The 27,559-nt window shown below is 36.0% G+C and overlaps 3 protein-coding genes and 1 pseudogene across 3 annotated transcripts; 1 reads left to right on the forward strand and 3 right to left on the reverse strand.

Moving 5' to 3' along the window:
* Nucleotides 1–2,755: 2,755 nt before the first annotated feature.
* LOC113713298 (protein PHOSPHATE-INDUCED 1) lies at nucleotides 2,756–4,031 on the reverse strand. Its single transcript, XM_027236992.2, has one exon. The coding sequence runs from the start codon at nucleotides 3,918–3,920 to the stop codon at nucleotides 2,958–2,960; it is 963 nt and encodes a 320-aa protein (XP_027092793.2). The 5' UTR covers nucleotides 3,921–4,031; the 3' UTR covers nucleotides 2,756–2,957.
* Nucleotides 4,032–10,337: 6,306 nt separating this feature from the next.
* On the forward strand, nucleotides 10,338–11,467 carry LOC113714375 (protein EXORDIUM-like 2). Its single transcript, XM_027238184.2, has one exon. It carries the CDS (start codon nucleotides 10,435–10,437, stop codon nucleotides 11,383–11,385), a length of 951 nt encoding a protein of 316 aa, XP_027093985.2. The 5' UTR covers nucleotides 10,338–10,434; the 3' UTR covers nucleotides 11,386–11,467.
* Nucleotides 11,468–15,953: 4,486 nt separating this feature from the next.
* On the reverse strand, nucleotides 15,954–17,915 carry LOC113715138 (7-deoxyloganetin glucosyltransferase-like). The gene is made up of 2 exons (XM_027239345.2): nucleotides 17,388–17,915; nucleotides 15,954–17,033 (listed from the first exon to the last, which is right to left on the reverse strand). Exons 1-2 carry the CDS (start codon nucleotides 17,905–17,907, stop codon nucleotides 16,108–16,110), a joined length of 1,446 nt encoding a protein of 481 aa, XP_027095146.2. The 5' UTR covers nucleotides 17,908–17,915; the 3' UTR covers nucleotides 15,954–16,107.
* A 3,586-nt stretch (nucleotides 17,916–21,501) lies between these two features.
* On the reverse strand, nucleotides 21,502–27,272 carry LOC113715043 (7-deoxyloganetin glucosyltransferase-like; annotated as a pseudogene).
* Between the last annotated feature and the right edge of the window lie 287 nt (nucleotides 27,273–27,559).

A 27,559-nucleotide genomic window follows, 5' to 3' on the forward strand; every position in this document is an offset into this window, starting at 1 on the left:
ATATTCTTTGTGTCATGGACATCCAAGGGGGAGTGTTATGAAATAATGATAAGATGTGGATGTCCGTTGATATTCTCTAGATGTGGCTGTCCGTTGATATTCTCAAGAAGGATTACAAGATGAAGATGTCCGTTTGCATTCTCAAGATGATAGTCACCTGTATTCTCCCTAGATTCATTGGTACATTGGATGAACTCATTTATGGATGTACTTGATGTACTAAATTCATGTATTTGTATTTAATAAGGTTCATGTACCTTTGATCTTGGATCACCTATATATAGGGGTGTATCCTACTTCCTTTGTAACCTTGTAACCTTGGAATCTGGAAGTACTTTGATCAATGAATAATACTATAGTTCTCTCTTCTCTTTTTACACTACTAATCCAATCCCTACTTTTTGGGAGTTTATTTTATTAGTTTCATAACAATTTTCGACTAAATTAATTTTTAATGTCGCGATTGAAACAAACGTAGTCCTAAATTATATTATTGAGACCAAACTAGTTGCTAATGCTTTGTAAAATCTAGGAAAATTTATTAGTATAATATAAAAATACACGAAAATTTTGTAAAACTATACAAAAAAATCACAAAGAGGAGAGACTCTTCCCTTACCATGACCAACCACCGTTCAATCGGGTCTGGATCACCATCAGGTTTTTATGCCTACGTTAGCAGGACCTGTTCAATGCATTAATTCCAATGGTCTTATTCTTTACATCAACTCTTCCAATTTTCGTGTCCTTAATCCAGTTACGCGGCAGTGCATCTCATTCCCGAAAGCCTGCCTTGGTCCATTAATTGGTGGTGAATTGGGACCTCTTGGATTTCCTTCCAGCGAATTCGACATCGATTTCATGGTGGTCCTGCCATATTGTGTTGAACCTGGAAAATCCAATTGGAAATCCCAGATGGTTAAGACTTACACTTCAAAACAAGGATTCTGGAAAGAATTCAATCTTGATATGCTCTTGATATAATCTTGTTTCTGGCTTAGTTCTGATCCTAGCTTAATGAGGAGTTGCTTGATTGCCGATAATCCAGACAGGGATCAGTCTCACATCCAGTTGATTTGGTTATCTTCATTTGGGAGAACAAATCATTTTCCCAGTTTGTCTCAATTGAGTATGGGAATTCTGCAATGTGCTGTGGATGATGATAGAATTCCAGGTTTTGGTTGGTAGAAAGCTGGAAAGCTGGGGGGACATGTGAAGTGATTTTCGCTAAAAAAGAAAAAAGAAAAAAGAACCGAGCCTAATGTATAGGATTCAGCTTGACCTGCCGGATGGAATATGGGCTATTCCTGTCTAGCATTATCTCCATGATCCACAACCTGATAAGTACGTGGTTCGAATGGGGTTCCATCCCTTCAATCCACTAGTTTCGTATTTTAGAATGGGAGAGAAAATCTTCTGCTGTCATGCTGAAGAAAAGAAACACGAGGCTAATTGCCTACCAGGGTGAACGCTTTGTTTGTAGGGAGGACTTATTGCTACTGGCCTTTGCTTTACCACATTGGCTTCCTCCCCCTCTGCCAAATAAGATGGAGGGGGGGGGGGGGGGGGGGGGGGGGTGGGTGTGAAAGATGAACAGAATTATTTGGCATCTAGTTTGTTGTCAACGTACAGGAACCTGCTTCAGATTAGCTAGTCAAATACTCCGTAAATATCAGTGAAATCTTATATGCAAGGAGCTCAAACTTTAGAAGTTTTGGATCTTTAGAAGTTGTATTCATTGTTTGGTTCGTAATTTGCTTACTTTCCAAACACAAATTTCAATATATTTTTTTTATCTTTTCAATTATTTTTTTTATTTCACATATATCACATTATAAAAAATGCTATAGTAATTATTTCAAATAATCTCCTATCCAAACAGTAGCACTACTATTTACCAAAAGAAACTAATTGAAGAACTGATTCAATACTTTAGTAATTGCCCAGAAAATAGAGGATCTTGTTAGTGATTTTCTACATGTGGATGGCCTTTATATATTTATATACTCTAGAGGTATACATAGCATGGTTCCTAGAAGAAGAAAATTGACCTGAGGCACTTGATTTTGATGATGAGTAGCATGATTGGCAGCTTGGCAACGCGATATGTTTAATTTAGTGGGGCGTTGTTTGCAGGTTTCTATCTTGCGATGCTCCTCAATTGGCCAAGTCCCCAAGTGGGCATTCAGCTTTTGTACAGAATTTTTGGCAACTAAGGTGCCTTCCAGCCAGTTCAGAATTGAGTAATGCTGGATGCCAGCATTTGGTCCAGCATTTGGTCCAAAATGTCCCAAATGCAAATATCCAGCTTTTGTTTATTTTGAGTATGTTACCTTTTTTTTTTTTTTTTTTTTTAAAAAAGTTGTCCAACACTCCAACTAGAGACTTCAAATCTTATACGCCCTCCCTCCATTTCAAAATTTTAGTATTACTTTCTATTTTAAAATATCCCAAAATATTTGATCTGTTTAAAATAATGTCCCAATTTTTAATTAAATACACATTATATTCAAATTTAAAATTTTAATTTTGAGAGGTAAGATTGAAAAAAAAAAAGTCCATATATCACAATTAAAATATTATTGATAAAAAATTAAATTTTCAAAATATGACTAAAATTTGGGGACGAAGGAAGTAAGAAGGAAGGAAGAAAGGGGAAAAGTTTTGAGAGTCAAAACTAAGAAAATCATGGTCACTTAACTAAAAGTAATTTAAAGTTTAGTCTCACTAATATGTTTATTTTCAAGGCTCATGCTTCAAAATCTGACTGCTTTGCTCTTTTATATTGGGTATAGGCTTATAAATAAAATGTAGACTGCTTATACATCGAATTAGCAAACCAAAGAAATTTGCCGTTCTGATTAGTGGATGTATCGAATAAATAAATGAATCAATGAATTACAATAATTTTACTGATTCTCCTAAGATGACAGCTTCATCTTGTACATCCTAAACTCTCAGACCAGAGTCGAGCATGTGGTAGTTGATGGATCATACAGTGCAGGTAGCACATATTTCCTGCCATTGGTACCATGTGCATTGTAGCTTGCACCAGTCGTGCGATCCACCAACAAGTTCCCAGGATAGCCCGGATAAGCCCCCTTAGCATAAACCCCAGGACAGGCTGAGGCAGCCTCCAATGGTGCTTCAGCTGGACCCTGAAAGTATCCATTGCCAAAAGGATTTGTTGCAGTACCGGCCATGAGACTACCCAAATTGATCACCATTCCATCCATGCCCACATCATTATTCGGTGCAACCAATGGTGGATTTTGTGGCCCGTATGTGGGTTGATGGAACGGCCAAGCGCAGTATCCTGGGCACTGAGTTTCTGAATTCCCAACCCAGATGTATGCAAATTTGTAATTTTTCCCCTGAATTGCAGCCCCCTTGGACGATCCGTGCGACCCGCAAGTACTCTGGCAAAACCCATCCACGATAACGTCAGCTGCAGTCAAAACAACGTTGATGGCATTTCTCTGTTCACCCTTGGATGCCAACTCCACGATTTGTTTCCTGGTGAGTGATTTCCCCAGGGAGTAATTCTCGTCCAAGATTTGTTTGCCTAAATAGAGGGATAGCGAAGAGGGCTTTTTGGAATTCGCGAGCTGGTAGTATTTTTCAGTGGTTTTCCACCAGGATGCCACGGACGGCTGGGTTTGAGCCGGGGCGGAGGATGAAGAAAGTGAGGTTATGAAATCAGCTATGATAGCCCTTTGGGATGGCTTGAATTTGCCATACCATATTAAGTTGACAGAAATCCTTCCACTGAGAAGTGCACCTTTGTGGTATTCCAGTAGCTGGAATTGATTGTCTTGGCCCAATGTTCTGCCAATGATTCTTGAACCAAAACATGAACTGAAGAGAGAAATCAGAAGAAAGAGCTTTAGGATGCAGTGGGATGAAGCAAAAGAGGCCATTTTTCTGGCTTAATTTTAGTAGATGTCAGCACTTACTTCTACTAGGAAGGAAAGAATAATGAGAACTGAGAAGAGGAGAGGAGCTGTTTGGATGGATGGATGGATGAATTGTTGTGGACTTGAGAAGTGGGTATTTATAGTAAGGGAAAGGCAGTTCCATTTGGACCAGCATTAAAGAAATCCAAAAATTTCAAACATGCAATTATACGATATTGTGAATGGTCATGTTCAAACGTAGTTATTAGGTTTAATAAATATTTTGCGTGTTTGTGAGGAGAATCTGTAATAGTAGAAAAGGGCATTCGGTTCAGGAAAAAGGGGAAAGAAGAGAGAGGTCCAACGGCTACCTCAAACGCGTTCAGGACTTTCATTGCTTTTGATTTCCAATTTTAAGCTACAGTCTACAGAACAGAACAAAGGGGATTACAGCTTTGGTCCAGTCCAGACTTACAAAAGTTGGACTACTAAATCAATTGTGGGGTGGGGGTTGTAAATTTACTAAAAAGACCATAGGATAGGACAGGCGGGAAATGATGAATTGAATGGGATGGATCCTGAATGGTAGGAATTTTTTTGGAAAGGTAGGGGTGTTTTTGGAAAATGGAGCGGAGTTTACAGGCTGGATAGGGGAAATGGCCAGCGGAGTGGTGTTTTGGGGAAGCGTAAGAGGGACAGTACAGTTGGCGGGCCAGCGACGGTGGGAGGTGGCAGTATTGAGATGTGTGAGGCGGAAGGTATCCTAGGACCGTGAAGGGGACGCCCCAACGTGGATATTACTCATCGCCCAAATTACTCGTGAATTTAAGATTCACCAGCTCTCACGTGACAACTGTCTCGCGCTTCTCTCCGCGCCCGGGCAATCAATCTATTCTGGACCTGGGGCTGAAACGGTTGTCAGTGTAACTGCCTCGGAAGCTTGTATGTATTTTGTACATTGTGTAACATTATTTGTACACGATATAACACTGAAATAATAGCGAAAAACACTAGAACAACATTTTATGAATTTCATACATGTTAAAATCTGGACCTTACAAATTTTGTTGGCCAAATCTTGGCCGGTAACCGTCCCTGCCCCTTCTCCATCTATTCTAAGGGCGGGTATAAACTATAAACCAATTCGGAGAGTAGGTATAAATAAAGCAAAGTTAAGGGGTATACAAAGTACTAAAGTAATAGTAATATAATAGAACTCAAGTGCTACGAGGCCTTTGGCCTGGTGGTCACCACCAACTTGGTGGTGTAGAAGGTCAAAGGTTCAATCAAAACTCGGTGCCTTCCACTAAAATTTGTCATAATATGTGACGGTTTTAATTGGTCTTTTTCAATGGAGTCAATACTCATAACCTAATCTTATAACCTAATCTTATAATTTCGACAAAAAAAAAAAAGATAGAATTCTTATAACCTAATCTAGCCTAGTCTAAGGAGAAGGGGAGGGGGTTCGATGTGAGTACAGACTCCATCGATGAAGGTCAATTAAGACCGCCACAAATTGTGGCAAATTTGTGGGAGGCAGGGATTGAACCCCTGACCTCCAGCATCACCTTTAATGGTGATGACCACTGGACCAAACGGCCAGTGGCGGTTATAAGAATTCTATCATTTGCCCTTTTCGGTATGTGGTGTTAATTTGAATTATCCTTTTGAGTATATGGCATTTAATTTGAATTAAAATATAGTATTTTGAATTTCTGTAATTTCCTTTCATTGTTTATTTGGAAATGTGGTAGTGGGTTTATGCTTATTGTGCATTACATTTTACGCATAACTAACTTTTGTCATTAACGTGGAAGTTATTAAAATAGAAGTTGATGAGTTTTAGAAAATTTTTGAAGTAGATCCTTTAACAATAAATATTTGCTCCCAAGATTTTCTAAACTTAAAAGAGACCTCCCTGCTAAATTGCTGATGGGGTGTTATGAGCAAGAGGTCAATATAACTAACTCACTTTTTTCGCTTTACTCCACAGATAATTGAACATTTGTCGTCCAATTGTTTGAGATGGTTTCACACATTTCTGTGATTCCATGAATGATGCATCTCAGAAAAATTATTCTTCAACCAATTATAATAGAAGATCCTAGCTCCAATTTTTATTGAAAACTCAAAGAAACAATAAGAAAAATTTTCCAGGGAGCTGCAAGAGGTGAGGTCATCATGGCATTGGAGAGGCAAATTAACGAGCCCAAGTGTCTCCTTTCCTACAAATATCCAAATCGAGCCATGCATGCACCATGAGGCAAGCATTATTAACTCATAATTTTAATGAAGCCTTTGGATTGGCAAAATACTAACAATGAATATTTTTGGATTAGCTTAGTAGTTTGTGCAAGCTAATGCTACATCCAATAAATTAATGTTGGGTAATACGTCCCCCTGCAATGCTCAAAAACCCCGATAGATGTGCATGAATAATTTAGCGGGTCTGCTGGGTAGTTTTAGCACTGGATAAGTGGATATAGTTGCTGCGTCAGGCCTTGCTTCATTATTCGCAAACACAAGAGATAATCGATGAAATTTTCTATTCCTCTGTGCGTTTTGCGAATTGCGAGACGAGGCCTATCGAATCTAGGCTTTGCATGCTTTAATGGAGTACTTAATTTTGGTTCCCCAACATGAGCTGTTTCTTTATTTCAATGGTGTCGGACACCTTCAAATTACAGCTGTGTTTCAATGATTCCGAACCTCTTCCCTCTCCTAGTAGTGTCTTTGAAGGCTTGATGAGGTAACAACCATTGCTATCAAATATGGAGTATGTCTAGACGGCGGCGTATTATTTGAAATATTATTTAAAATAATTAATATAGCACATTTGATTACATGATATATCTGATATAAAAATGATTATTCAAAATATAAAAGAATGGGTTAGCAAACGTATTCATGGTAAGTAAAATGATATTTGAAATAATTTTGTATCTAAACACACCTAGTCTGGTATGCTGCTGGCCCATCATACTCATTCATCCAATCCTTTTTTCAAATAGAGCTGCCTAAGTGTTGCCTACTTACCTACAATAAATTGCACCTTCCTAATCTAGATTTACAACCAGTTACGATCCTTTCGTTTCGGCTGTAAAATAACTCTTCTTGTTGGTTTGTTTCCAAAAGAACATGGACCATTTATGTACTTAACTAAGTGGAGGGAAACTAGTAGGTTTCTTGGAACTATATCATAGGTTTCAATCTTGTACTCCAAATAACGACGTGCATTTCTTTAAGTTTTGATGCCGGAAATGGAGAAAAAGGTCACCGTTGAATAAGGTTATCTCTCCATATATAATTGTACATGCACGATATCCCGAAAATGGAGATGTAATAACAGATAATGCATGCAAACTCTAGTAGAGACCAAGGGAATATTGTTGATCTGTCTGAGTTTTTCTCTCCCTTTTTTCAACTTAGCTGCCTTCATCTTAAAACTTAATCCATCCTTCAATTATTTTGTGACATAAAATGCATGCTTGGAAGCAAAGTCCTTTGGACGTCTTTTTTGTTTTCTTCGAAGAATTTTGGTCGTGGAGATGGTTCAATTCAAAAGGAATATTAACTCTTTTGAAACGATAAACTACTTAATTTCTTACTTATTTTTCTAGTTTTGGAAGTGAACCTTGTGAAGTTTCTACGTACAATAATGTAATAATTAACAACTTCTGTTTGAATTATTTGAGCAGGTTTCATATATCAAGAAAATCAAACTGAACATATATTACTCCATCCGACTTAACAATTTTAATATCTTACGCATCGCCTAGGGTATGAAATCATAAACTAATGCCACAAATTAAGAACCAAATGGTTTTAGAAATATCACGGCAGCAATGAAATAAATTTCTTCAGAAAAAAAAATCTTTAAGATGCCTTGCTCAAGTTGTTTGTAATGTTATACTAGAAAATCTGTTTGAATTTTCGCTTTCCAAACTAGCTTAGAGTACTACCACTGTTTATTCGTAGAAGTTAATCCAATTTAGATAACGTAAGTGTAAATTTCAGCAGAAACTTGGCAAACATAGCAGTAAATTTCATTTCTTCCTTCTTTCAGAAAGACAGCCTAAAAACAAAAACAAAACATAACAAAACAAAAAGGTTTGACGTTGTAGCTCCCATACAGGAAGGTTCCTTCTCAAGACGACCATCCTCGGGTCGACTTGTCACTTGCAGAAAAACTGATATCTACCTAAAGTTTGACAAAAATGCCTTGTGCCAGTTAATAATTGAGTCATTATTTAAAATCTTCCCTTGACTATTTTGAGATAATACTGCATAAAGGCACAAATAAGTTACCAGCTAGTCAGCACAAATCACAATGGGTCTCAAATCTGTAAGCGATCTCGAAGGTTCACGTGCAATTAAACCAGACCGAGAGCTATCTTATAGCTTTTGAAAATTTGACAATTACATAAAGACTAGATTTCAGGGGGCCTACTTTTGTTAATTACAATTTAATTAGTCCATAGTTATATGAATATATTGTAGTGGTTACACGCTACTGTCTCACATAATTACCTAATTATGCATCTTCTTGCATGGCCTGAAGCAGTCTAACTGCGGCGTGTCTGATGGGTCCTTTTTTTCTTCTTCTCGTTTTAATTTTCATATGAATAAAGCTGTCCTTTTGACCAAGTTACAAACCAAGCTGTCTTGTTTCCTTGCTTGCATACATTAGGTAAGCAACCAATAAGTATGTATTAAGACTGCAGACTGCAGATCATTGTTGTTGCACGTACTAGGCCTTGTAATTTCTGACCAGCGGGTTGCCTGCTTGCTTGCATTACTCTGTATTTTAGTAAGAATTAAATTCTTCTTCTTACCAACCAGAAGCAAAAGATACTGGTACTATGAATCTTGCTCTGGAACTTTGACTTTGTTAAGTTCCCTAGCTAGTATGGCTTGTTTTTTCTGCGATTATGATGTGTAAGTAGCTAGGTGGTGTTGTCATCAATAATTGGGAGCATCTCTATGCTGACCATTCTTGATGCCAATTGTAGATTGCAAGTAAAGGAGCCCCCTTCAGGTTTGTGAAAACATTTTGGATCTCAGTAAACAGGGGCAAAATTGAACATTTTTGCTATTGCAAATTTACATGGCCCTTGAGAGTTGGTGGAGCATTTTGGAGCCCAAAAACTAAAATTTTATAACTTCTTATGCCAAATTAAATTCAGGATTCCAAAATGTAAAATCAGGTTTAGTTGGAAGCTAGTCAGTTTTTTAAGAGTTCTCAACTACCCCTCTTGGTTTTTAGAAACTCCATGTGAAGAAAGTTATGGCTGAATCAGATCACAAACTTCTTGAAGGATCAAATTGTATTCCATACTCCAATTATTTAATGAAATAACCCATTAATTTCTCCCCCAATAAACAAAGAACTCTTAACCCGAAATGTATTTGGTCAACTCGTAACATGTTCAGTCCTGCCACATTCCTACCATGCATCCAGTACTTTGGACACAAAATCAACCAAATAGGCCCTTTCTACAACCCCACAAAAAAAAGAAAAGAAAAGAAGAACCGCTTAGGCTCTTGAACCTTGATGTAGAAAGGGCATGGGTGATGACCCCATACAAGCATGGAAAGCTTCATCAAGTCCCTTTTATCCTCCATTGGACATGCAGTGATGCAGGTGAAAGGGAAACCCAAGAATTTGGGTGCCCAAATGATGATTGCTCTAGTGCCCAAGTTCAGTGCACAAACTGGCGTAGCAGAAGTTGAAATAATGACCAAGTTAGTCCCACTGCAGGCATTTAGTCTGTACCATTGCCAAGTTCCATAAACACAGGTCAGCAAGTCACCATCCCCAGAAAATGCCCCCCCATACCCTCTTATTCCTTCATTATTTCACTTAGTAAATTATAAAACTTCTCCTACATACGGCTTTGACTCATGCAACATCAAAATTAGTTCGCCTCATTAAGCAACAAGGTGTCTATCATATTTGAAGCAGCTTGTTTAGGATAATCTTGATTATTACGACCAAAAATATTGATGCACCAGCGACTTCCACTACTAATTAGCTATGCATTAAAATGTATCAACAGTTCCTTACCAACAATTAATTGTAGCTACTAAACTGCCTTGGAAAAAGCTCTCGACACATGCACGAAACAGCATACACAGTGCCCACCCTTCCTTCATGCATGCGTGCAATATTTTTGGAGTTTTGAGACATTGATTGATGGCAGCATCTGCGAAGTATCCTATTCTCCTAAACCCATCTGCCAGAAAAACCCTTGTCCCAATGTCCAATCTTTTATCTTTTCTTTCCTTCATTCTCGTGATCTATGTACACGTACTATTCATATATTTATTTATTTGTAAAATTCTACCACTGAAGCTGCTCAGGAAAGCGGCACCCCAACCTTCCGGATCTAATCTTCAATTCATGCACCTAGCCACCTATATATACTCCCTCTCAACACACTCAACTCCCGCAATCCTATCCAAATTCCCATCTTTCCATACTCTATTCTTTGGTTATTTGTTTAATTTGTCAATTTTCACAAATTTTCTCTGCATGGATTCCCTGAAAATTTCTAAAACTACTTCTATACTTCTTGTTCTTGTGCTTCTGAGCTTTGCCAATACAAGTTACGGGGCAAGAAAGCTATTTTCGCTGTACAAACCACCTCCTATGGCCCTTAAATATCATAAGGGCGCATTGCTACAGGGCAATATTAATGTCTCAATAGTCTGGTATGGAACATTCACTCCAGCCCAAAAATCCATTGTTGTTGACTTTCTTTATTCTTTAAATCCCAGTGTGAAAAATGCAATTTCTTCTGCTAACGAGCCATCAGTTTCAAATTGGTGGCAAAAAATTGGAACCTACATGAAAAAAGCAGGTAAAAAGCCCACCAATGTAGTATTGTCAACTCAAATTACTGATGAAAGATGTTCACTGGGCAAAAGCCTAAAGAATTCCCACATCGCCAGGTTGGCTCGCCGAGTGAACCCGAAACCCGGTGAGTTGACACTGGTTCTTACGAGTCAAGACGTTGCTGTGGAAGGCTTTTGCATGAGTAATTGTGGGAAACATGGATCGGTGAGAAGATTGAATTCGTGGTCGGTTTATATCTGGGCCGGTAACTCGGTGACTCAATGCCCGGGTCAATGTGCGTGGCCATTTTACAAACCGATTTACGGTCCACAAACGGAGCCATTGGGTGCACCCAATGGTGACGTGGGTGTGGATGGCATGGTTGTAAATATAGCCAGTCTTATGGCTGGAGCTGTAACGAATCCTTTCGGGAACGGCTACTTTCAAGGCCCAGCTGGCGCGCCGCTTGAAGCGGCTTCGGCCTGTCCCGGAGTTTATGGGAAGGGAGCTTATCCTGGCTATGCTGGGGAGCTGTTGGTGGATAAAACCACTGGTGCAAGCTACAATGCAGTGGGTACAAATGGAAGAAAGTATCTTTTGCCTGCCCTTGTTGACCCTAACACTTCAGAGTGCTCCACCATTGTGTGAAAAAAAATACACATTGTACATTTTACATTTTTTGTTCATGTAAATATTAATATTAAGTAATTTTCATTTTCAATTTTCAAAAGCTGCTGCTTCCTTTTTTTTTTTCTTTTCCCTAACATTTTCCTTACGAAGCTCAAGTTTAATCTTCCATAAGAGAGAAAAGTAGATGTACAATCCCTATGTGACCAATTTTTTATGCCTTCATTTAGATTTCATATTTCTTTTGGTTTGTTTAATTAAGTGATCTTAATTACAAGTTAGTACTCAAGATGCAAGGGCTCTAAGTTGAGCTGACCTTTGGTTCATATTTTTTAATTACTTTTTTGTCTCGCATATATCAAATCATTAGAGTATATTTTTCTATAAAAATTTCAAAAAATAATAATCCAAATGCAACTGATTTCATATTTCTTTTAGTTTGTTTAATTGAGTGAGTTAAGTTACAACTTAGAACTCAACATGCATGGGCTCTAAGTTGAGTCGGCCCAAAATAGGGTGGAGTGGCTTGGATTTGGCCTTGTTCAGATTGAAGTTTTTCAAAGAATTTTTTTTAAAAATATTTTTCATGTTTACATTTTCTAATCACCTTTTTACCATGTATACATCAAATTATTACAGTATATATATATATTATAAAAATCCTATCAATCCAAATGCAACCTAATGTATCATGCTTCCTACGTCCCGGCCTAAAGGCACAAACCTTTGAGCTTAGATGAATATCGCGCCTTAATGGACTCAAGGGAAAGGCGTGAAGTTTCGGACAATGCTCGTAACGCGCCCTAATGTACTCAAGGCAAAGGTCTTTGTAGGACGCACACATATAATCCTGGGTAACATCCTACAATGTCCTTTAGTCTCACGATGGTTAGTAGTTTCGGTTTGGATGATGCATTTTAGAATGGACAAACTCTTATTTCAATTTCACTTAATGATCAAAGTAAATTCTTACGAACAAACTACGTTTAGGGCATAAGTGCAAAAGTACATTAATCAAGACCAGTTATAACACATGATTGAAATATTAGAGCAAACAACCTTTAAGTAAGAAAGAAACATGAAACAAAGAAGTGAAGAAACATTTATTAGTTTCAAAAACAAACCATGCACGTATGAGTACTTGAAAAAGAAAATCTCTAACCATGTCCGAACTTCAATGAGCCGAAGCACAATAATCTTAGATCTATAATAATCTCTAACCATTGGAAAAGTTTGGTTTAATTATGACGCTACATTAAATACAAGCCGAGAAACAAGGCTTCCAAGTTGTGCTGGGCCATAATACGATGATAGGGAGGCATGGAAATGGTAGTAAACCATGCCTTTTGGATCCCAGCCTAAAGGCCCAAACATCTGAGCTTAGAGGATTTATGCACTCAAGGTACAGGCGTGAAGTTTCTGACAACGTTCGTAACTTGCCTTAATGTACTCAAGGTAATTTTTTTTTTTTTTTTTTAAGGTGAAGGGTTCCTTTGATAGGACTGTCAATAGGGTCGGATTGGAGTTAGTTGGGCCCACTCAACCTAAAAAAAATCGATGAATCTAATCTTTCATTGAGTTAGCTGGAATTTAACTTAAATATGAAGCCCGAACTAAATGCAAGTCGAACTTGAACTTTATTAGCCTCAAACCAGATACATGCTTGACTCGTTAATCTATACCTATATGTATAATTATCTATATAATAGGTGTATATAATTATATCCAAATAAATATATAATTACTAAATCTTGCCTTTGTATGTAGTCTAAATCACCTCTAATATTAGGAATGTCATTAATGATGTTATAACTATGTCGTCTTTCTATTCTAAAGTTGTACTAGATAAAGTTGGCAGGGACCAAGTCCTCCTTGCCCATGAGTTAGCGGTGCAAGCTCACTGTTATGTTATTGCTACCTGTCATTAATATTAATTTCAAGTTTGTGTTTTTTTTAAAAGTTTTAATGTTGTGGTCATATGAATATTAAATTAATTTTAAAACTTAATAGTTCTAATAATTATATTGGATTAAACCCAAATTAGGCTTACATCAGAATATTTTGTGAGTCAAGTATGAGTTTTACGTTTATCAACCCAAAACTCATAACTCAAGATCCAAAAGTAATATTAACTATATGGGTTGAATTTGGACTTATTAAAATCCGACTCAAATGGCCTGATTGATAGACCTAGTTTTTTGGAATCAGATTGACAAGTCTAGTTTTTTAGGACGCAATAAATAGAAGATCATCTGCATATCGGCTTATGTTCCACGTTGCGCACACTTCCTTATACTATATAAAAATGAGTTGTAATCAAAAAGAGGTTTTGAATTTCAACCGCATAGATAGGGGTATTTTCGAAATGTGGAATGATGTATAGTTTATTTTTAGCTTTGGATACAAGTGATGGTAGCATGTGTTTTGGTATATGTACAGAAATCTCCTCATGTTTGTACATTTAAAACGTATATTTTTGGAGACATTTGGATATCTTTGGAATGTGAGATTGTTTTATAATCGTTTTTGTATCGAGTTTATATATTGGTGTAATTACTTAAATGGTGTTACAGACACATTTACTTGAAGTGTAGTATTTATTTTGCAATTGAAATGAGGACACATTACTGTAACCTTATCGCATGAGGATATTCAATTGCCTGAAACATATTCAATTGTTTTTGCCATTTACATCTCAATTAAACTGAAGAAAACGTGGGTGTGTTAATGAATTAATGCCTCAGTATCGGTTTTTCGGTGGTTTAGCTTGAGGTGAGTTTTGTTCCTTAATTTTATTGTTTATGTGGGTGAGTTTGGTGGTGTGTAGCGTCGGTGACTGCTTTCATCGCAAAATTTGAAAATCTAATTGCGTAATTTAACTGTAATATTATGATTTTTTCACAAATTTGATTGGTCTATGTAATTTGAATGGTGCGGTTATGATGTAATAAGTTTGGAGCAACTGCAAGAAAAAGTTTTCTAAGGGGTATCTAGAACAAGGTAAGCCAAAAAAGTACTTTAATTAATTACTTCAATTATGGTGTGTTTTCTGCTGCATGTAGTAAGTGATTCATATATGAAATTCATTTTGATAGTAATTTGATATTGAAACATTGTGAATTGGTAAGTTACATGGTATACTGCTGATTTGAGTTTGAATTATTTAGTCACTGATGAATTAATAAAATAAACACCTACTAAGCCATTCATATTGGTAGTATTTTACATATACCTTCTAATTAAGCAGAGGTAATAGAAATGGTTTGATTTCCTTAGGCAGTGATGAATTTGTAAAAATTCCTTCAAGCAAACAACTTCAATGAGTGCTTTCTTATATTATAGAATAATGAATGATTTCTTATACAAATAAACAAAACTAAAATTGCTGCAAAAAGCTAAAAAGATGAATCAAAAAGATGCGAAACAAAACCTCACACTATACAAGATGAGTGTGTCTTTGAATTTTAACCCCAAAAACAAACACATAACTAATGAAATTACTTCTAATTCATGAAATGTAAATTGAATAATAATCTGAAGAGAGGAAAACTTAAATAGCTTTTTTACAGATGCTATAGTCCTTCTTGATCAACGGGTTGATTAACATTTTAGCCTCAAGAGCAGACATATAGCTAATGAAATTACCCATAATCTGTGAAATGCAAGTTGAATAATAATTTAAAGAGAGGGAGACTTAAATGGCCTTTGCAGACAATCTATTATTGAAACATATGCTATGAAGTATTATCGTTTAGTATGATATCTCACTCTTATCTTCATTCATTTATTCTCCTACGAATTTAAATACATTCGAAACTCCACGAAATAACAACACAACCACCAATAAACAACTATTTAAAAAACCTTTTTAATCACAGGTACCAAATACCCGTGCAATGTGCGGGCACTCCCTCCCTAATGCTTTCAAATAATATCATCTGTTAATAGGAGCCCAAAAGTGTTAATTAGTGCACCAAAATAGGACGAATTGCATATATTAACAGAATTTACTTTCTATACATTGATAATATAATGATTTTTTATACAAACAATCATAAATGTATGTTACGTGTATGATTTGAATTTATATTATGTAATGTGATCTAACCTGTTAGTATAAAAAAATTATCTACTAATAATGTATAAAAAAATTTACCCATGTTAATATTAATATTAATTAGAAGCACTTCTCAAAAGAATTCTTTGTTTCGATGGACTTTTCTAGCAAGTGCATAGGGTCACTTGTTAGACAAATTCAAATTTCATATGTTCCAACATCCGATGAAGGAGAAATTCTTACGTAAAATTGCACAACCAGCCATCTTTAGACCAAATTAAATTGTAGTACAACATTTTATCAACTTAAATCATAATCGTTCTTTCATGCTATTCCGTAGTTTCGTTTAGGATTTGTTTTATCTTTAAATACATTTAGCGGTCAAAGTAAATTCTTAAACACATTTCAAATTGCGTTTGCACCTTCGAACTCGGGTCAATGCGATGGGGCCATTTTCTCTAAGAAGTCATAAATCGACCTTTTTGTTAGTAACTGGAGCTCAAGTCATGTATGTAAATTTGTCCAATCTACGTTTATGAATGCCAAAGTACATTAATCAATCAGTTACACATATGATTGAAATATTGCAGCAAACAACGGATCAGTAATTAAAAAGAAAATCTCTAAACAAATCTCAAATTCAATGAGCCCAACAACAACTCTATAAATTCACGGTTCTTGATGTATCAAATACTTGGATTGAGAAGCACTTGATGAATCAAATTCTCAAGATTCAAGTTAGAATCTGTCACGGCCGTTTCTGCCAATTTTTTCCAGTCCATGGCCTTTTTCTTCATTTCCTTACCTTTCTCTCCAGCCATTAACTCGCTAACAAGGCCTTCAACTTCATCCCTCTTGACATTATTGTCTATCTCCATTCCAATACCCCATTTAGTGCAGCAAAACCAGCAATTAGTTTGTTGGTCAGCAAAAAATGGCCAGCAGATCATAGGCACCCCATAACTAATACTTTCGATTGTGGAATTCCACCCACTATGAGTTAAGAATCCTCCAACAGCAGGATGGCTGAGAACTTTCTCTTGAGGGCACCAGCCTGCAAACATGCTTCTTTCTTTGGTTTCTTCAAGAAACTCACTTGGCAGAATAGCAGAACTGCCTGAGACAAGATCTGGCCTTAAAATCCACAAAAAGTTTTGTTTGCTATTAGCAAGTCCCCAAGCAAATTCGACTAGTTGCTCAGGTGTCATAACAGCAATGCTTCCAAAGTTGACATAAACCACAGAGTTTGGATCTTTGGAATCGAGCCATTCAAGACATTCTGGCTCTTCCTTCCAGAGATTTGATTGAATATCTGTTAAAGACTTATCATGCACATGATTATCAAGGAAATGTAGTGGTCCAATGGTGTAAATTGGTGGAAGAAAAGATGAAAGTGCATCTAATACACCATGTTCGAGTTGTTGATAGGTATTTATAATGATGGCAGAAGCCTTTCTAGCTCTCTGAGTTTCTTGCAGGACGAATTTCACCATAAAATCATCGGGATTCGTGGTTCGTAAGAAGCTTGGAAGATCCTTCAAGCGTATACCCTCTAATTCTGGAATCCAGTCTAGAACAGTATCTAGATATCCATTTGTCAAATAACTGGCATCTGCAAGGCATAAGATGTACGACACCAAGTATCATCAGAATCATTCAAAGGGCATGGGGGCAGTGCAAAATTTGATGCTTTTTACAAAGTCATATTCTTGAAAAACAAATATTTTCCAACTTAGTTAAAAGAAAAAAAAATCTTACACTTTCTTATTCATTAAATTAAATTTTGACTACAAAGTCAATGTTATGCGTCCGCCAATGACTATATGAAGTAAACCACAAAAAAAAATGGTGAGAATAGTACTGACAGTGCTTGAAGAAGCAATATTATTTTATGGTGACACTGACAAAAATGGTCCGCAAAAAAATGGTGACACTGACAAAAAATTATTTTATTAAGAATTAGTACCTTTGAGTGGTATGATACCCTTTTCCATAAGCTTGGCATACTGGAAGAACCCCAAGTAGGAACATGCACTGGCGGTCCAAAAATGAACTTCAGGGATGCTTAGTTCTTCGGCAGCTGCAAGAGTGAAGGACGTTATTGCATCAGAAACTATGCAAGAAACTGGGGGTACTTTCGAGGAAGATGTATCGTTGAGTTCAGCAAGTAGCTCCCTGAAGGGACCTAAGCAAGTTCTATCGACAGATTCAAAAAGGGTTGGAATATCTTGGGTAGCATCGACATCTGAAGGCGGAAGTCCATCAGGAATGGCTTTAAATTGGAAATCAGGCAATCCGTTGAGGGCATCAGGACCTCTGGATTTAAGCCAGCGCCTGTGGTTGAATTCTGTGTTGACAAAGGTGATATGGAAACCATTGTGATGGAGGAGCTTGGCTAGCTTCAGCATGGGGTTTATGTGGCCTTGAGCTGCCGCTGGTACGCAGACTGCATGAGGCTTCTTCTCTAATAGCGCAATGGAACCCATTCAGTTCTTCTTGCGGGGGAATTTGAACAGATTAAATGGATACTGTTAATGGGATTTATGAGGCTTTGGGATTGGAACGATTGCAAAGTTGGTGAAAAGGTCGCTTCATTTATATAGAGAGAGTCGATCAGTGGCAAAGTACTGCTGCAGTAATATTTTTCGGGCTGGGTCTGCGGTCTACCGGAGAATATTCTTCCACAGTGGCTTTCAAAATAATGAGGCTGTCAATCTCATACAGTGAAAAGTTAACCTCTGTTAATAGTAATTAGTCTATGCTAGGAACACTTCTTTCTTCGTCCAAGGATTAAAATAATTGCTTGGAGTTCTTCATTTTTTTCATCTACGTACTCAAGAAACTTCTGAGTAAGCTGGAACAAAACAAAATGGTGAATACAATATATATAATAAAGAAAAAAATGACACTTGTGATCTACGTGCTTGCGTTTTTATTATGGGAAAAAAGTGGCCGCTGCTGGAGTCATCACCAACACTAGAGGGTTACCTCCAATTCAAGAAATCAAAGTTAGATTTCTTTATCGTCCCAAAAAGGGGTTCAATAATAAAATAGTAGAAAAAAAGCCGGGAGTTCTCTATCATTAGACAATTTTGGCATTTGAAAACGCCACGCTTCTGATTTTCTTGAATTAAATTAAGCGGAGGGCTGGATTATGGGAGAGTCAAACCCATTCCTTAGAGTTTAGCCAGGATGACCTTTTCTAATCCCCTACCAATTGATTTAGTCCACTATAGTTTTTATTTTTTTTAAATCCATTTGATTTTCCATCATGTCTATTCATTTTTCTCCTCTTGGATTAGTCCGTGGCAATTTGAGGTTTAGATACATGCACTCCTTTATTTTTTGTATGTACAACTTGTGAGGGGAATGACGTGAACCCTTCACGATTACTCAGAGGCCATAGCTGATAATTTGGTAGGACCGCGGTGCGGCCCTCCACCGTTGAGGAGGCATATTCAGCTACCATTAGTTTGCCCACGTCGGCGAGTTAATTGATAGACGAAGAAATACTCTTTATTCTGGGCAACAGCGAAGACACAATTTTACCGCAACGGATCTTCTGCCCCGCCCTCCACCGTTGAGGAGGCATATTCAGCTACCATTAGTTTGCCCACGTCGGCGAGTTAATTGATAGATGAAGAAATACTCTTTATTCTGGGCAACGGCGAAGACACAATTTTATCGCAACGGATCTTCTGTCCCACATCTTGTGCCACTTTCTGTCCCACTTTTTATTATATAACTGTTTCTCCTACATAAAAATCATGTTTTAGTTCTTTTTTGTTTCCTAAAAATTCAATAACTATTAATTGAGTAATATACAAAATTTAACAAATTCAAAATATCAAAATGCATAAAAAATGAGATTTTTTTATGAATTTTCTGCTGTATTTTTAAATTTTCTATTATATATTGCTTTTTGAAGGTGTTGTATTTATTTTTTACTTAATCAATAGTTATTGGATCTTTAGGAAACAAAAAGGAACTAAAACATGATATTTATGTTGGAGAAATAGCAATATAATAAAAAGTGGGACAGAGAGTGGCACAGAGTGTGGGACAGAAGATCCGTTGTGCAATTCTAGTATCTTGACAGGTGAGGATTATTTTGACAAAAAAAAAAAAAAAAAGACCGGTGAGGATTAAACTATTTCAACTTTTGGTTTCGCCGGCTTAGGCAAATAGTTAAATCCAACAGTCACGTTAGAAATCCTAACAAAAGAAGAGATCAGAAAGAAAGCATGCCAAGTCCACCAATATGCAACAAGTGGTCTACGTAAATTTCTCATCAATTGATTAATTACGAGAAAAGTACTCCAATTCTTGTAGTTTTGTATAGTTGTTGCAAGTGAAATTTTTTTTTTTTTTTTGGCGGGATAACTAAGAAAGTGATTAATTCCAACTTCAAAGAGGCTACTTATGTTAACAATAGTTTACGACTTGACGAAGGAATATGCAATTTATGAAAATACAGGGTTCCAGATTCAGCATGTAAGATGCATTTGATAATAAAAAATAGCACATCTGAATAAATGACACTGAATCTCTTAAGCAAACTTGCTCCAAAAGTGAGAAGTTATTCACTTCCCATTTAATGTGATATACAATCAAATATATCATATTAATATTTAATAATTTAGTAATATAATATATTCAAATTTCAAATTTTAGTTTGCAAATTTCAGTTTTATCAAACGTGTTCTCAATCGAATTATTGTGCAATTCAAAGCACAAGAAACCACCAAGAAGATTTTCATCAAATTAAACTCTTTCTAAATGTTCGTACTACCTCCTGCTTCTCTATATGTTCAAAACATGTGGACTGAATTATTTAATTAAATTAAATTAGACAAATTTTCAATTCAATAACTCCATGAGAGTCTTATGTTTGCCCTTTTTTTTTATTTTTTGTTTCAATTTTTTAAGGTTGAGCCTTATTCTATTACAGCATAAGCATAAAAAAAGTTTACAAAGAGAAATATCTAACCAACTTAGCTAACTTAATTGGCCATTAGAGTCCCCTACTAGAGGACCATTATTTAAAAAGAAAAAAAGAAAGGGAAAATGACCTGTTTCATCCCTTACATTTCACAAAAATATTCTTTTCGTCCCTCACTTTTAAAACGAAGCAATTTGGTCCCTGACATTTAAAAATTAAACCTATTACATCCCTGAATCTAATTATCAATCTAAATCAAACCATCCAATAACCCAGTGATAAATTTCGGAGATAGAATTGATAGATCATTCCGTCAACTCCATCATATTCATATGACATTTATTGAACCAAAAAAAATAAAAAGTATAAGATCATAAAAGGTCATTCTTTGTTTTGAAATAATAGAGTTTTTTTTTTTTGGTAAATCTTTTCATGTACCGTTAGTATATACGCTTGCGAGTCTAGATGTATATCACAAATACAAAATGTGGCGTTTAAATTTAAATTGAAATGATGTGGCAGGTACATAAACCCATCAGTGTATACAATGACATTGTAAGAAATATTAATTCTTCTTTTAGATGTTATAATTTTTTATTTTTTATTTTTGGGTTCATTAAACTTCACGTGAATATCAAGTTGAGTTAGTCAAGTGATCTACAAATTATACCCCTCAAAATTTGTAATTAAATTGATAGATGGTTTGATTCAGATTGATAATTGGGTTCAAGGATGTAATAGGTTTAATTTTTAAATGTCAGGAACCAAATTGCTTCGTTTTAAAAGTGAGGGACGAAAAGAATATTTTTGTGAAATGTAAGGGATGAAACCGGTCATTTTCCCAAAAAGAAATATCTCAAAGCAGTGAAAAAAGGAGGAATATCTCAATACAATGCACAAGCCTGTTCGAGCAACTCAAAGCTGCAATCAGAACTCAACACTCAAAAGAGGAAAGAAAACGGCTAAATAATACACAGACCAAAAAAACCTATACAGAGGAAAAAGCCGATTAAAATCCCATGCAGTACGATATCAAACCAATTAGCCTTCGTTCTGCTAATTCCTCTCCTTAAAGCAATAGAAGATTTAAAATGAATTTGCACATTTTTAACTCCAAGTAAACTGACATAGGCCGTCGTTTCACAAAAATTTACCTTGTAAAGAATTGGAGTTCGATTCAATTACATTTTCAACCAAACTACCAACAAAGAAATAAATGCAAAAAGGACCGAAGAAACGTTACAGCGATGCGCGCAATACAAGGCCAACAATATCTGTATCCAAGTCTCAAATTCAATAAGCTAAGCATGAGAATAATTTGGATACATTCACTTTAACGTGTCTAGTGTCTTGGATTGAGAAGCACTTGATTGATCACATTCTCAAGATTGAAGTAAACCTTTTGCGTAGCTGCTTCCACCAATCTTTTCCACTTCAAGGCCTTTCTCTTCATCTTCTTGCCTTTTTCTCCTACCATTAACTCTGTAACAAGCCTTTCAACATCATCCCTCTTAACATTATTGTCTATCTCCAATCCAATGCCCCATTTTGTGCAGCAAAATCAGCAATAAGTTTGTTGGTCAGCGAAAAACGGCCAACAGATCATAGGCAGCCCATAGCTAATGTTTTCAATCGTGGAATTCCATCCACTATGAGTTAAGAATCCTCCGACAAAAGGGTGCTTAAGAACTTTCTCTTGAGAGCACCAACTTGCAAACATGTTGGGATTCAAGTGCGGAACAAATAACTATTGAAATATCAAGACACAATAATTTAATGACAAATGAACCACAAATATGAAAGATAACGACATAAAATATTTAACATAATCGACTCCATCGTTGAACCTACGTCCACAGAGAGAACACCTATTCTTTATTATGAGAGGAAAACTCTATACAAGAATATAATTTGAACCCAATCTCAACCCTTATGTACTATCTCTTATCTCCCAATAACCCTCTCTCATCCCACTTCAGATCCTCGGTGACATGAATTCAATGCCAATTCAATGCCACCTCTAATTAAATCGTGTTTCAGGACGAGGGGCTCTTACATTGAGATCTCTTTTATCCTTTCCTCGTTTTCCTTCAGCACTACAACAAAATACCCTATCCATGAGCTTACCATTACTATCTTTGTGGAAGCTACTTCTTTTGATTCCAAAACCAACTTCCTTTGCATATGCTAAGTAAAAATTATAAGCATCTTCTTCACTCTCAAATTCCATGCCCATCTTCGGAATTAGTTCAAAAGGAATCAATGTATGAATTTTATTTATATCCTTTATCACATTTAAAACTGGTGGAGTGGAAACCTCATCATTGGTAATTTGATCTATCTTGTCAAAATCCAATCTGCGACAGGATGATACCTCAGTTTCCATAGAAGCCTTAGCATCCATATCCTGCAACCTTTTAAGAGTCGTGACACAAGCAAGACTTGCTCTAACGCTTGACCCACTGGAAGCTCTTTCTTGTTTTTGCTTTTCCGGGCTTTTTCCTTTCAACAACCCTCGAATCCCGTGTCAACAAAAATCACCTAAAAATGACAACTAAACCACCTATAAATGACAACTAAGGTCAAAAGCTCCAAATTTGACATATAACGAAACGTGAAATGCAAGAAGGCAATGTTCCAGGTCGCAATAGAACACACATTTGACGTACAACTATACAAACAAAATAATAGATTACTTTTGATTTAATCATCATGTTTTCAAGATCAGTACATGCATGTTTTAAGAATTTCATGCAAGTTAATTGCAGTTCAATAAGGAAAAAATGTAAGCAAATTTTTTCCCTCAATAATTTATTAAAATAGTTGAATTTCCAATTCTACTTGTTCACTACTACTACTTGCAACTAGTCAGAAAAGCTATTTGTTACTTCTTGTATCTTTTTTTTAATTTGGTACATTAGTAAAATTTATAACAATTCTTGAAATAATGAATAATTTTTTAATCCCACAAAGTAACTTATTTTCCAGGTATATTACAATTAGTGTGTAAGTAGTCAATTTGACCACTCAATTAATATTTAATCTTTCCAAACTCACAATTCAATGTAAATTTCACTTTAATGGAAATTGAAAATGAAGATATAAAATTGCATAACATAAGGTAGGGTGATATTGCTTATGAGTTGTTAAAATACTTACGAGTTGTTGTCTATTTCCTAACTTTCTTAATATTAAAAAAATTGAAATTCGAAATCAAGATCATGGAGCAAATAGTGATATTGATTTAATAAATCAAAGCTGAAAAACTCAAGACTTAAACCGGATGCAAGGTTGGATAATTACCTGAATAATGTGAAACGTTTTGGTTTGTTCTTTGCTGGAGAAAGCTAGGGATGGTTGGACTTTAATTTGAGTACTTCCTGAATCTTTGTAGTCAATTTGCTTCAATAGTCGGCCGCTGCAGTTTTAGCTTATTAGGCTACGGTTGATTGTTCTAAGCAATCAACGATAAAAAGGCTTGGACTTTGGAGGCAATTGTTTAGGGTTATTTTTTTCTTTTTCCTAAAGGAACCGATCTTGAGTGGTTGCTGTACAAAAATATTGGTAATGGAATTAGACCGGTTGGTTAATTTGGTTCAAAGTTTTAGAGGATAGAGAAAATTTGTGTTAAACCAAACCAAGTTGAATTATTAAAAAATTAAAGTGCAAATAATAATAGGCCAAGTGGCACAATACTATAGGTGGCATTGGATTCATGTCACCGAGGATCCCAAGTGCTCTCATCCTATGTTTAAGGCTACATGTCATCCTTGTGTGCCCATTGTGCATCAATATGTAATATGTTAACCCATCTATTTATAAAAAATATTATTTAGCCAAAAATCAAATAATAACAGAAAATCAATACTAATTCCTAAATTTGTACAAAATAGAAAATAACTTCTAAATCCTAAACAAAATAGAAAATTTCTTGACTACTACTTTAAGTAACTAAAATCAATTAGAAAACTAGTTACTTTAACATAAATTAAGAAACTTACCAAAAAAAATTAAATCAATTTCCTACAAATCTCCACTTCGTACGATATTTCTTTTAAGAACCATTTGCCTTCAATTATCAAACACACATCCGAATCAATATAGTCCTGACATTCAATTGATTCAATGGACAAATGAATAAGTGTAGTTACTCTAAACCCAACATCCTGTTGACTCGTGAGAAGGTGTCTCAATTTACCATCTCTCTTCATAGAATTTTTCTCCCCACCACTTGCAATTCGAAATCCCATTCTGTGAGTTATATTTCTAACCGTTGAGACAATCAAACGGTAAAATCACCATACTTCTTCCTATTCTTAGAACTGTCTTGCCAAGTGTGGTTTTCAATACTCCACCTATTACATAAAACTCGTAGCCATCAGAGTCTTCTTGTGTTTGAAAATTAGATCCCTTCGTTTCTTTAGAACACATGTCACGCCACTTAAAGAACATAATCCAAATAAGAAAAAATCATTTGGGATGACATATCAACCGTTAGAATTGCGAGAACATCTCCACCGGCTCATGTCAAAAATTAATATTGGACTTCACATTTTTCTTGACTCTTGAATCACCTGACTAAATTCACCATCAAGTGTTTTCATGTTTTTCGACTTTTCATTTTTCACCCCCAATGCTTTTTGTCAAACCCTTGAAACAAGGATATCATTCATTAAATTCTTCAATTGGCAACCGACACTAATATATTTGATCTCAATAATCAACCAGGATCCAACCATAAACCCCGCTTTGATACCAATTTGTTAAGATTCAAGTGTTTGTGAGCAACCCAATCTCACAATCAAACTCTGATACCACTTGTTGGGATCCAAACGCGGAACAAACAACAATTGAGATATCAAATATACAACAATTTAGTGATAAATAAGTCATAAGTATGAAAGATAAACGGCATGCAATATCTAACGTGGTTCGATTCATCATTAAACCTATATTCACAGAGAGAATATCCATTCTTTATTATGAGAGAAAAACCCTATATAAGAATACAATTTAAATCCAAATCCAACCCTTATATACTATTTCTCGTCTTCCAAGAATCTTTTCTCATCCTATGTATAAGGTTACATGTCGTCATTATATGTTCATTATGTATCACTTTACAGTATGCTAACTCACCTATTAATAGCGAATATTATTTAGCCAAAAACCAAATAATAACAGGAAACCAATGCTAATTCTTAAACTTGTACAGAATAGGAAATAACTTCTAAATTCTAAACAAACTAGGAATTTCCTTGCCTACTGCTTACTGCTTTAAGTAATTAAAACTAGTTAGAAAATTAATTACTTCCATACAAATTAAGAAACCTATCTAGAACAAATTAAACCAATTTCCTAACAAAAAAACATGCATCTTTCCTTGGTTTCTTCAAGAAACTAACTCGGAAGAATAGCTAAATCGCCTGAAACAAGATCAGGCCTTGAAATCCATAAAAAGTCTTGTTTACTATTAGCAAGTCCCCATGCAAATTCGACTATTTGCTCAGGTGTCATAATAGCAATGCTTCCAAAGTTGACATAAACCATCGAGTTTGGATCTTTCGAATCAGACATTCAGGTTCTTCTTTCCAAAGATTTGATCCAATTTCTTTCAAATTCTTATCTTAACTTGATTATCGAGGATGTTTAGCGGCCTAATGGGATAAATCGGAGGAAGATAAGATGAAAGTGCATGTAATACATGCTGTTCCAGTTGTTGAAAGGTATTTATAATGATGGCACAAGCCTCTCGAGCTCTCCCAGTTTCTTGCATGATGTATTTTAGCATAAATTCATCTGGATTTGTGGCTCTTAAGAAACTTAGAAGATCCTTCAAACTTGTACCTTCTCATCTTGGAATCCAATCTAGAACAATGTCTAGATATCCATTTGTCAAGTAACTAGCATCTGCAAGCCACAAATGTTTTACAACCAAAATATCCGGATCATAGAACTTGCAAGGAGAAAGGGGTTGGACCCACTCAAAGTTAAAATGTAAAAAAAAAAAAAAAATCATCTCGCACTCTATTATTTACATGAAATGAAATTTTTTGCCCACAAAAGTCAATGTTTTGCTTCCACCAATGAGTAGAATGCAGTGAACCACGCAAGAATATTGTTGTCAAATGAGTCCAGAGTACTTTAGAAAGAAGCAGTAACTGTTCAAGCTATTTCTTTCCTTTTTTTTTTTAATTCCAGAAATACATGGAAGAAGAAAATAAATGACCTCGAAAAATTTTGAACTAACATTTTTTTATCAAAAATTAGTCGTACCTTTGAGTGGTATGATACCCTTTTCGATAAACTTGGCAAACTGGAAATACGCCAAGTAGGAAGATGCGCTGGCGGTCCAAAGAAGAACTTCAGGGATGCAAGAAACTATTCAAGAAACTATTCAGCAGCTGCTAGAGTGAATGTCATTGCTCCATCGGAAACTATGCAAGAAACCGGGGGCACTCTGGGGAAGAGGTATAATTGAGTGTGGCGAGTAGCTCCCTAAATGAACCTAAGCAATTTCTATTAATAGATTCACAAAAGGTTGGAATATCTTGGGTAGCATCGACATCAGAAGGAGGAAGTCCGTCAGGAATGGCTTTAAATTGGAAATCAGGCAATCCATTGAGGGCATCAGGACCTGTAGATTTTAGTAAGCGCCTGCGGTTGAATTCTGTGTTGACAAAGGTGATATGAAAACCCTTTGGTGGAGGAGCTTGGCTAGCTTTGCATGGGTTTAATGTGGCCCTGAGCTGGAGCTGTTATGCAGGCGGGGCTTCTTCTCCAAAAGAGCAATGGAAACCATTCTTCTTGCCGGGGGATTTGAGTGGACAAATTGTAAGTTATTACAGAGCAGCCACGAGTTGGGAATTGGGTTGATGGCAAAGGAAAAGACACGTTATTACAGAGCAGTCACAAGTTAGGAATTGGGGTGATGGCAAAGAAAAAACCAAAGAAGAGGCTATGCAAATATATTGAAAGGGCCGATCTATTCCTCAACTTGTAACATAATGTTTCACCAAGTGGTCCTCAAATATAATCTTCAGCGCATGGCAGGTTCTGTCAATTTTTTAAAGCAAATTGACAGATTTTAACCATCGATGCTGTGATTTCTTCTCAATTATCTGTCCAAAATTAAAGTATAAAACGCTGGAAGTTCTTCATTTCTTCGTCCACTGGACAAATCTTTCATGAAGGCG

Source organism: Coffea arabica, chromosome 10c (assembly GCF_036785885.1).
Source record: "Coffea arabica cultivar ET-39 chromosome 10c, Coffea Arabica ET-39 HiFi, whole genome shotgun sequence".
NCBI classification, from domain to species: domain Eukaryota; kingdom Viridiplantae; phylum Streptophyta; class Magnoliopsida; order Gentianales; family Rubiaceae; genus Coffea; species Coffea arabica.

Coding starts and splice junctions, on each gene's coding strand:
- LOC113713298 (XM_027236992.2), bottom strand. CDS start 3,920: ATGGCCTCTTTTGCTTCATCCCACTGCATCCTAAAGCTCTTTCTTCTG.
- LOC113714375 (XM_027238184.2), top strand. CDS start 10,435: ATGGATTCCCTGAAAATTTCTAAAACTACTTCTATACTTCTTGTTCTT.
- LOC113715138 (XM_027239345.2), bottom strand. CDS start 17,907: ATGGGTTCCATTGCGCTATTAGAGAAGAAGCCTCATGCAGTCTGCGTA. Junction 17,034..17,387: donor GGGTATCATACCACTCAAAG/GTACTAATTCTT, acceptor TATGCCTTGCAG/ATGCCAGTTATTTGACAAAT.